This window comes from Perca flavescens, chromosome 13 (assembly GCF_004354835.1).
Source record: "Perca flavescens isolate YP-PL-M2 chromosome 13, PFLA_1.0, whole genome shotgun sequence".
NCBI lineage: Eukaryota > Metazoa > Chordata > Actinopteri > Perciformes > Percidae > Perca > Perca flavescens.
In genome coordinates this window covers 15,742,152-15,754,090 of record NC_041343.1, presented here as the reverse complement: position 1 = coordinate 15,754,090, position 11,939 = coordinate 15,742,152, and the positions used below count along the sequence as shown (strand labels likewise).

The window sequence follows — 11,939 nt, the reverse complement described above, 5'->3', positions numbered from 1 at the left end:
TAATAACCTTTATTTATATAACGCCTTTCATGAAACCCAAGGACACTTTACAGAATTACAGTGGCTATATTAAGAGAGGTTGTAGGCTGTGGTAAACAAGGAGTTTTTTTTAAATGTCCAGGGATGTAGCATTTCGAATGTCTGCAGGGAGGTTGTTCCAGAGGGATGGGGCTGCAACACTAAAGGCTCTGTCTCCAAATGAACAGGGGAATGGAGAGCTGGGCAGCATCTAAGGAGTGTATGGATGGAGGAGGTACAGTGGGGTCAGGGCATGGAGGGATTTGTAGGTGAGAAGGAGGATTTGATATTTGATGCAGGATTTAATTGGGAGCCAGTGAAGGTGGATGAGGGCTGCCAGGTCTTGATGTGGCTGAGGACCCTGGCGGCAGAGTTTTGGACATACTGGAGCCTGTCTAGGGTTTTGCTGGGGACCCCAGACAGGACTCCATTGCAGCAGTCCAAACGGGAGGTAATTGAAGCATGTATGAGGGTTTCTGCCAAGGAGTCAGAGAGTGATGGCCGGTGTCTAGAAATGTTTTTAAGATGAAAAAAGGTGGATTTGGTGATAGATTTGATGTGAATATGGAAAGAGAGGGTGGAGTTTAGGATTACACCAAAGTTGCGGACCTCAGAGGATGGGCAAGTGGCGCACCTGTCAACATCCAGGATGAGATATCCAACCTGGAGTTGCTGATGGATAAGAAAAGTAAACAAGTTTTCATCAAAATATACGTTAAAGTACAAAAAGTAAAAATTCTCATGATGAAAAAGAAAGATATATAATATCACTGGATAATAATTATTAAAGCATTACAGTTGTACAGTTAGGTGGGGCTAATTTCAAATGTGTATGCTGGATAGCTTTTTCTATCAATATATCATAATTTATGAGTTAGATTTATATTTATTAACAATCTGAATCTGGAAAGTAACTATAGCTGTCAAATAAATGTCTAGGTGAGTAAAAAGCACAATTCCCTCTGGAAAAATAGTGAAATCTAAGCAAAAAAAAACAGAAATACTCAAGTAAATTACAAGTACCTCAAAATTGTACTTAAGGACAGTACTTAAGTACAATTTTAGAGAAAATTTACTTAGTTACAGCTCACCAATGCCACATTTTTAACTTAGACCCAACAATGTATTTTAGTTTGTAACAACCTTGAACCTAAAGTAGACTATATTCTTTTTAGAAATAGCAGTGTTTAGTAAAACATAAGCTCAGAAACAAGGATTAACTATAGGGAAAATACTTACAGTGTGAAAGAAACCTTGGATGTTAAGGAAACAGAGGTAGGTCAGAGTGGATGTGACATACCGGTCGTCATCTGGGCTTCTCTTGTCATAGCTGTTTTGTTGAATTAGGCTTGTGACATCTCAGCAATGGGTGCAAGCACCCTCCTTGATACCCAATGTCAGCATAGATCAGACTACACTAGACCTGCACTGACACCACACCTCACATAGCCCACAGGATTGTTCCACATCACTCTCAGCACACACAGGCTAATGGGAAGGGTGGCCCTGCTGGTTTGAAATGTAATCTCTCTAAATTATTGTCTTTTGTGACAAAACTCATCTGTTCTAACATAATAAATGATGGCTGCATTAGTGAGGGCAACTAAAACCCATATATCACATCACTCTGGTGCTCAGTGATGTGGACCTGAAGTTAACCTTTCTCTCCATCTTACAGTTCCTTGTGTTCTCAGTAGGGGGTAGTCAAACAACACAACACGTGTTCCTGCTGACAAGCATACAGATTATCCAAAAGATGGTTGAAGATGTTATGCAGAATGCTCTTTTTTAACTGGAAATAATCAGCAAGTCAGGAGACAAAGCAATCCAGAAGACAGGACTAATAAAATTACATCAATGCTTTTAAATAATTAGACATTGTGCCGTGATGTATTGTGCATTTCACACAATTTCTGCTGTAATGAATACATACGATACTAATGTAACATATACTAGACCACAAGCACTTGTGAAAAAACGGATTCATGTGCTATAGACTGATACTGTCAACTTCATTATTGGTATGGTATGTCACTCTGTGATGGCTGAGGTTTAATATAGTTCTATTTCGTATATGGCTTTGCCCTCTAAGAGCTGTTGCTATTCTTAGAGGGCTATGCCTATAGTCATAGAATCTGGAGTTACAATACGTAACTATCATTACAGTATCTAGATTTGCTCTACATATGAAAGGAGTTCTCCAGCAATTTGAACTTTGGTAAATTTGACTTTCTAGTGCCCTAATATGGGTCAAGCACTGCTCCCAAAACACTGGCTCCTTTACTTCCCACAATGCAATGTGGTACCGTCTTTTGTTAACACACTGTCTGCTAGACGCCCACATCTATCTATCTATAAATTGCAGGAACGTCTGTGTGTGTGTTATACGCATACCTTTAGAACTGTTAGTCCGATGGATTTCAAACTTGACTGGTGTCTTGCTACGGGCAAGAGTAAGTGCGGTGCCAAGTTTGATGTTGTTTGGATTAGAAATGCAAACAATATCGTTAAATATCTATCAGTAAAAGAAGCACACATTGGCTTTTGCCACTCTAGCCGCTGGCCACTCCCCCTCTCACACTACACACTGACTGAGCACAACGCAGGACCAGAGACAGAGAGGGTCGAAGAAAGCAGCGACGCTTTGGCAGCTAAAGTGTGACATACACCTCAGACCCACAAATATGTGCAAAGTAGCACTACTTTGGACTGTCTTTGACTTTGAATAAACAAATGACAATTCCCGAATTTAAATTTTCAGAATCCCACACATGCAAAGCACAACCAGATACAGACACGTGGCAGACAGAGCATGATGTCACTTATAGGCAGGCTACCAGACACTGTTTTTGAGTCACATCGTTGTCCGTGTTTGGGGGCGTGTTTGGTGGGAAGGTAACCACACACACACACACACACACACACACACACACACACACACACGCACAGAGTCCGGTTCTGGTGGTTGATTAACGCAGATTTGTGCTGTTTAGCTCTCATAACGGGCCGGGTGGTATAGCGCACTGCCATGAGTCCATGATAATGTCTGATTACTCCACATTTTCATTGTGATATTTTGTGATTACATTCAGAATCTGCAGCGTTCATCAGGTAAATCTGTAAGTTAGTAGTAGGGTATACAGGGGAGTTGCATATGAAGTGGTTTGGGGTCCTTCTGTAAGTAATTTTGTAGTACAATTTGGTTGTGATGAATTCTACAAGCAGCAATACCACAGGCCAAGCAATCAGCCCATGCCCAACAGGCGCTGCGCTAGTCTTTCAAACTACGTCACTGTTGAACATTTTCCAAGCCCAGGCTGAGTTACTCAAGTGTGGTGTGAATCCCCAGTGGCCCTAACCGGGATTGAGATTACTTGATATTTAGTTTTTTAAGCTTCCTGTGTCCAAGAAAGCCTCACTGAAATAATTTTATAAATATATATACTTGAACTGGACAGCAGCAGGTAGTGTAAGGTGCAGAGAAAACACTTAAAACATTTCCTTTTATAATAAATAATGGACAACCAGGCATCACTAACGCACCAGAACTACATAGTGCTCGAGTGAGGAAGAAGAGAGAGAGAGAGAGAGAGAGAGAGGTGATGATGAAACTCAAGTGTAAGACACATTTTTAAAACACATCATGACCTGCAATTTATGTGAAACGCAGTTTCCTCATGTTAAACATATTAACATCTTGTTAGCAAAGTGTGACCTTTGTAAAATTACATCATTGCTTTTCTTTCATCCAAAAAAATTGCCAAAGCATAATCACTGCTGGATAGATTAGTACATTACATTGACATTAGAAACATACCTGATTCAAAACATTATTGTTACCTAAAATCCTTATTCATGCCAGTCCACTCTGGATTCCACTGACCTTAAAACTATATCCTTTCTGTCTATCCTTTGTGAATTTACAAAAAGCAACACACAACACAGGTGTGTACAAAGTATATAATCAAGTGTATTTTCATATTTATCCACGTTCTGTACACATATTAAGATCCATTTCACATGAACACTATACAATAGCAATGAGTGAGGAATGGAATATTTTTTGAGCGCTGAGCAGCTCATGTTGAATGGCACTTTCATAAAAGGAAACAGGAAATCACAGAGCATGAAAAAGTAAATGTAGACATAACTCAACAGAGAAAATGGCTTTATATTATCAGATCCATTGAGTAACAGATTCAGCACATATAAAATGCACAATGCAACAAAACCAAACATTTGTTTGTTCCATCCTTGTGTTTTCTCTGAATAATCTGAACTGTAAATAATGCAAAAACAAAAGATTTTTGCGGCTATTCGAGGAGTGTGCTTTTGTCTGGATTTAAATAAAAGGCAATCTAAAATGTAACGTGTTAAGAGGAGTGGTAACAAGATACATCGAAATATCAGAGAAATATCAATACAATTCACAAACCTTCAATTATTCATCTCATAGAATAGTCTTTTAGTAACTGATAGAAAAAACAATACATGTTTGGCTGCTTTACAAGGAATATCTACTGTATGTCTCATAGATATGTTTACATTTTCAGTGTGCCTTTTGAATGATCCCATGACAGTTTTGAGAAAGGATGAAATCAAGAGTGAGCCAGCCTCTGGTGAGGCAGGTTGCTTCTCCCTTTCCATGAAGAAAAACATTCTCAAATGTGAGTCTGTGTTCCCCCAAATTCGTTTGAAGGTGGGGCGGCAGCGCTTTTAATGTTGTCATGATATTGTGTGAGGGGGGCAGAGCATCTCAGACGTTTAATCTTCTTTATGCCTGTTCCCCTGCATACACAATGCTTTTTCAATCTGCTAACCTCTATATGTACATACAAGCAATGTTTACAGAGAAATACCTTCACTGGTGTAGACTGACTGTTCACAATTATCCCTACTTGGAATGGCATGAAAAACTGACTGTGACATCTCACATAAATAATGTTTCTGATCCATCATACTATAAGGTTGACTGGCTGGAGTATTGTGGGTGATTTAATAATGCTGTCTTTTTTTCCAGGAGAGCTAAATATCATGCCTTATTTACGATACTGCACCGGCAACATACTGTAATACCATATCTTGTGGATGGGGGCAGAGTGACTGGGGAGTTTGAAAACCACATAACATAACATGGAGGCTGCAGAGATGATGTGTTATCCAAATATAAGGGCTTTCATTTCGAGTCTAGTCAGAACTACTGGTGTGCTCTCTGCTCATCTACCATAAAAATTAAATATCTGGCTGGTCCTGCCTCATATATCATAATGGGGACATTGAGACTTGAGATAGTGCATTACAAAGAAGTACAAAGAAACATTTAGGCAAATCTGTCTGGATGTTCTCAGCACTTTCTTTACTGTACCATGCTATATACAAAGCCAAAAGTGAGAATGCCTCTTCCAAGCTTGTTGAAAACATAAAAAATGATACACTAACAAATAATTGGTGAATGCAGACTGGGTGCATATTGTGACCCAGAGAATGAGTCCGATCTTGTACTGTAGATGAGGATTTTATTACTATTAGGAGCTGGGCAACCTTGACTTTTGAGAAAAATGCAACTGTTGAAAGCAAGCATTGCTTTGTGTACAGTTGCTTTTTGTGGCCTGTGAAATTTCTCTGATGGTCGACCTGACAAAATCTGGGAGCAAAACAAACAGCATCCTCTCTTATCCTCTTGTTTCGGTCCACACTTCTCTCTTTCTCCGTTCTCAGACGTAATATTCTTTGTCTTTGTTCTTTTTGCCTTTTGTGATTGCCTTGGCCACAGAGGCCGTTCCTGTGCTTTTGTCTTTGACCACTGCTCCGTTGCCCTCCACAGTGGAATTGTTGGGAAAATTGTGGCTCTGGTCTGTCTGGTAGGAGCCCTCGTCCCGGTTGCGGTACTTGTACATGGCATAGAGGAGGATAAGAATGCAGAGAGCAGCAGCAGCCACAATACCAACCACCATCCCTGTGGTGCTACTGGACTCCCTGATCACCTCCACGGCACCGGGTTGGCTCTTTTCATCAGAGGCTGTGGGGTTGGCTGTGGGCACATGGGGAAAATTGGGGGGGTACGTTAGTCCTGGTGTGTTTCGGGAGGATGGAGGAGCAGGGGGCAGAAGCACCTGGTCACGGGTGTTCATTTTGCCTGCGGGGATGTGGAGCTGGTCAGGGTTGGTGGTGGGAACATAAGGAGGTAGGGGGCGGGGTTTCTGGACTCCACCCTCACCAGCGGTGGGAGGTGGAGGAAGGACTGTCCTGTCAGTGACCATTGGGGAGTTATTATTGTAAAAGTCCTCGTCATCTGATTCCGTCATCTCCCCAGAGCCGAAGGCTGAGACCTCCACAGGGTCACCACAGCCCTCCTGGTCCGGGGGGCAGGAAGGGTGAGGAGGGAGTATCAGGGACTCTTTGGTGGTTTCAAGTGGGGATAAGAGGGTAGGGGGAGGAGGGATGACGGGGTAACGGGTGGCGATGGATGGGGACTCAAGGGAATCCACTGTTATAATAGGCAACACTAATTCACCTCCTAGAAAGGAAACAGAAAAGGTAGGGGATCCTATATTAGAACGGGATTACAATTTTAATTCGGGTTGAAAAGTTGCACTCATTAAAATAAAGGCACAATCTGTTTATTATGTAGAATATTACTGAGAAATTAAACTAAAATGATAATATTCACACATATTATGCTAACTTCTGTAATACAGATACGCACATGAAGAGAAAAACAAATCAAAACCACCATCCTTGAACGACGTATGCAGTTCTCGATTCTTATATGGAGTCAATGTTTGGGTGTGCAGATTTCGATTGTGTAATATTATGAAAACATAATACAAAGTACAATACAGCAAGAACATTAAAGAGCTCACATGTAGACATAAACATACAAGATGACCCATGAAAGGCGGCAGCTGAATGAAGAGCATATAAAAGACAAAAGAACAGTAAATTAAATCGCCATGCAGTATGCAGGGTTTAAGGGGTGACAAGAGAAATCACAGACAGTTTATTTAATGAAGGAATCACACATGGAATATTGTGGCTTACTGAAAGCAACCAGTGTGTCCCGTATATATTTAATCACTATTTGGATATAGATTACTCACCAACTTAACCCCTATATTTAGCTCTATGTATGTGTATATATATATATATATATATATATATATATATATATATATATATATATATATATATATATATATAGTATACGCCATGCGTTGACATTTGATTCTGTGCTTTTTTTTCATGGCTGCTAGGTTCTCTTCCATCATTATTCGAGTCACACTTTGCAGGGCCAGTCAACAACAAACAATTTTGATAAGGTCATATTAATAATTGAGGCACCCATAATAAGGGCAGACTCCTTCCTAAGTTCCACAGCTTGTTCCTGTCACAAGCCTGATTTACTGTCTACTGTGTTCCACTCTTAATGTATGGAGTACTCTTCATAAAAATTTTCTTTGTCCAATTTGGTGAATTACAGACATGACTTTAGGTTACAATCTCGAAGATCTCTGTTTCGTTGTCTTTGTCAACACCTATAGTGTTGACAAAGACAAAGGTATGTCGCCCCCACACACACACACACAGACACACTTAGTTTGTAATACTGCAAATGCAAGGGCTTTCATCAGGCTTAATCACCATTGTGTTACCTCATTCGGCATGTCAGTGACTTAACATAGTCATTTATTAACTTAACAACATTCATCAAGCCCCTGAGTAAATGACAGCTACAGAAACTGAAGAGGGAGAATAGAAAATTTTAAAAAATAACGATGGCTGCCTGAAGTCAGTGTGTTTTTTCTACAATCTTGTTGGATGAGAGCTGTACTCCCATTTCTTTTTTTCACCATGGCTGACCCACCTGTTCCTGGTTCACACTCTTCCAGGTCCTCATCATCACTTGGACACTCGGCTGATGCCACCAAAATATCATCAGAGTTCTGCGGCTAAAAGGAAAATGAAGAAAAGTTGTTGTTTTCAACAAATATACAACACATTCCCATTATCTACATTTTTTTGCTGGCTGACTGCCCTATTTAAGGAAAAACTGCAGTATGCAGCACTGTACCACTTTTGTGTTTTTGCTTGGAGCAACACAAGTAAGACTACAAATCCAAAATGTGCCCATATGCAGCTGCTTTTTATCTTTCACCCCTGTGGCCAACTTCATGTGTTTACGAACGAACAAAGTACTGCTGGTGGAGGGTAAATTCTCAGTAGGAAAAATGTTTTATATGTTTTATTTAATTCTCTATAATTTGGTCTTTGTACAATTCCTTTATAGAAATATTGAAAAAAATAATTATTATATGCTAAATCAGTGAATATGTCTAAACTGGATGTTAGTGTGCACAGTGGACTCAAAATACCTGAGCAGAGCAGGGAATAAATGGTTCACAAATGGATTACTTGGATAAATTGAAAATACAGAGAAGGCAATTTCAGGGAAACTGGACAAGAGAAAAATGTAATGAAAAAAAGCACTCTGTATTTTTAATAGGAGAGGAAGGGGATTCGTCTTTGAAAACGTCAGGACTCCAAGTACAACTGCTGAAACCCTTTCAATTTGGCAGGTTTGCAGCATTTGGATTAGAATCAAATCATTTGAAATAGTGGTTGGTATGTTCACCAGTCTAGAAGCTGTGACTGCTCAATGTGTGAAATTCAACTGTGTTCACTAAAACCTTTTTTTTATCATAGCTGTGCTAGTTCAAAAATATATTGTATCATGAATGTTTTATTATGTTATTATTATCCTAGCACACATGGAAATACAGAGAATTATGTGATGAATTCAAGATCAGATACATAGGATCAAACCTGTTGTAAAATGACATGCACACAAATATTTAATGGCTTTGTGTAGCATTTTATTCTAATAATTATCGCATATAGCATTTATGCATAATGCATTTGACAATAAGGAAAAACAGATTTTAATAATGATTTCATTGTAACAGAATCCTTTGAGTGTGCAGTGATGATCATATGCATTTCTAAAGAGGTAATTGTTGCTTGAGACTAGCACATGGTGTGTTTTTATTTTAAGCTTTAACAGCAACTTCTGTCTTGATTAAAAAAAACAGAAGAACTTTCCTTCTGATGATTGTTCATGTTCAATTCAACACCTGCACAATACACACATAGTTCATCTTCCTCTGAGACTCCGCTGTTCAAATCTGAATGACTTTAAAATCAGAAAAAAAGCCAATTTAAGGATTTTTGATATTTTACTTTAAATAAAAACTTTTCAATTTTAAAGAAGGAATTAGATTTTCTTTTTCCAAAGTTAAGGGCCATTACATGTGTAGAGAGGAAAATTAAATTAAAAACTCTCTCTGACCTTTGAAATGCTCTCTCTTAAGCTGGGTGACCGCTGCCTGCGGGTGGTGGTGGTAGCCATGGTGGTGGTGGTTTCCATGATTGTGGTAGACATATCAGACACTGCCAGCGGGGTGGCAGAGGTGGTGTCGGTGGTCAACACAGAGAGCGAGTCCCCGACAAGACGCAGGTTTCCCTCCACCTGCACGCTGGGATCATTTTCTGCTGCCAGTTTGAGCACCTGAAGACCATTGTAGTAGAGCCCTGATATCTGACCCTGGAAGGGCCGATTCTTGTCATGACCGCCAATTTTAATGGCTGCCTGGCTGTTAAAGATGGTCAACTGTCTCCCTGAAGTTAGACAGAGACATAGAGAGAGAAAGAGGTGGAAAAGGGGAGAGAATAGTGGAGCAGACATACAGAAGTCATACGGCAGAGCTTGCACAGTAACATCATTTGAACCAGGTGGGCTTTAGTGATTATATATAACATTAATACTTAGTAATTTATTTAAAACTCAATTAGATGTTAACTTTAAAAGGGGAAGGTTAGTTAGCAGCAAGTCTGTGATTTAGATTTAGACATTATACATGCAGGTTACAACCATCAGAGGAGGGTTATATGTTTAGGTGCCTATTTAGTCTAAGTGTTTTTATAGAACAGAGGAAGTCATTTTGAATTATCACTGTTGTTAGTGAACTGCCTGTAGGTGTGGTAGAAAATGACTGAAATGTATATATGTTATATTGCTGAATCACTGTAAATTATTCTGTTAATTAAAAAGAGTATGTTTACTGGTACCAGTACTTTAATAAATACATTCATTTAAGACAACAGAGACTGACCAGAGAGTGTTTTATTTTTATTCATCAGTTGGGAAAAAAGAGCAGATGTTTGTCCAGGATATATATTTATCTCTTAACTCAAGAACAGATGGTGCAAGGATGCAAATCTTTTGACTGCTTCTTGAAGTGATGGGTGTATTATAAAAATGTCCCACCCTTCACTAACTTCATCAGCCTGTAGGCCATTGGTACATGCTCTGCTCTAGGCTCCCTCTAGTCCAATTGTTTCACCTCCTGAAAGGGGCAATGATATCTAACAGCACCACTGTCAGCAGCCTCAGTGAAGCAGCGCTAAATCAAAGGAGATGGACTGCAGTACAGTAATAGGCCGATTTCTGTACACTGAATACTTATTAGCAAAGTTATTGGCTGCAAACAGTGATCTACTTTAACAGCATGTGAGGGCTGTTTTATCGCAGCAAAACAACTTACGCTTGGGAAGCTGATGTGGTTACTGACATTGTTGTACAAGGTATGGCAATACAAGGTTGCAGGGTAAAAGAAAGGGAAAATAAATTAATTTGGAGGGATCACATCCAGGAGATATATTTTAAAATGTTCAGTTTAGGAGGAAAGAGACCTGGCCAACTTACGTCACATGTTAGTGTCACTGGTACACAGCATTTAATGATTTTTTGTAGAATAATTACACACAGTATCTAATTACACACAGTGGTTAAGAGGGACGATAGAGGGTTAGACAAGGGTTATGTGTTTTTAGTTAATCGGTTTAAAATCGTTGTTAAGGTGCAGTTTTTCCACAAGATGTAAGGATGACAAAAAATAAATGCCAAGTAGGCTATACCCCTTCGCTTTGACACTTATTTTGAATTCCACTTCAAATCGAAATTCATAGCCAATAGAAAGCCCAATTAAAATGGATGTATACATCTGGGCAACTTGATCCTTGTCACCCTTGTCTTCTGGCACTACACCTCTCATGGGGAAAGGTTATTTAGTAGTTATTTCAAGGATTAATTAATTAATCAATTAATTTTTACCTTTATCGAGTAGCCACTCGTCAACTACCCGACCAAGTCTGTATGGGATTCTTTGTCTGGCAATAGCCAGTCGTTCATTATCATAGTGTCCTTCAAAGAATTTGGAGAGACAGATTAAAGGTTAAAGTCTGCAAGTTGAAAGATCACATGGTTAGAAACAGTGTTATAATAGCTAACAGGTTTAACAAGTTATCAATTTTAACCCAGCTGTGAGTTAAAAGAAACTTGGGCTTTACTTAGTGTTATCTAGTTATTACGAGTAACAGTGTTAAAGCTAATTAGATTAATGTTTAGGCTATTTATAATGTGCTACGCTAGTTAGAGTTATTTAGCTATTTATTAAGAAAAGCATAATCTAAAGTAAATACCAATAACAGTCAAATGTAAGATTATTTTATGTACTGTATTAAATAAAAAAGGTTAATTCAGGTAAACATGAGAAAGCATTAAGAAAATCAGCCACTTCAACAAAGACAATCAGGAAAACAGTTGATGCATTTAGACAGTGATACACATTCTGTAGTTACAGCAGCATAAAGAACAGCAGTATAAAGGGCCAAAGTCTCACCCCACTTTTGTTCCACAATGTATTTTTTATAATATACTGCGTGATATACATTATATTTTACTGCAGCTCCCATGAGATATTGACAGCATGTCTATATAAAAAAACTCATGGGAGCTGTAGTTGTTGAATTCTAAAAAGAAATATGCCTTCATACAATATTTTCAGACTTTATTAACAAGTCCA

At 38.9% G+C, this 11,939-nt stretch overlaps 1 protein-coding gene across 5 annotated transcripts in view; it reads right to left on the bottom strand.

Annotated features, from left to right (window-relative positions):
• Positions 1-3,966: 3,966 nt before the first annotated feature.
• nrxn2a (neurexin 2a) overlaps positions 3,967-11,939 on the bottom strand; it is a 121,618-nt gene continuing 113,645 nt past the window's right edge. For 4 of the 5 annotated variants that reach the window (XM_028594695.1, XM_028594696.1, XM_028594700.1 and 1 more), the window contains 4 exons: positions 11,189-11,278; positions 9,365-9,693; positions 7,883-7,967; positions 3,967-6,535 (listed from right to left, as the gene is read on the bottom strand). In XM_028594695.1, coding sequence (XP_028450496.1) covers positions 5,733-6,535; positions 7,883-7,967; positions 9,365-9,693; positions 11,189-11,278 — 1,307 coding nt within the window. In that variant the 3' untranslated portion in view covers positions 3,967-5,732. The remainder of the gene's footprint in view (positions 6,536-7,882; positions 7,968-9,364; positions 9,694-11,188; positions 11,279-11,939) is intronic. The other variant, XM_028594697.1, reaches the window with a different exon arrangement.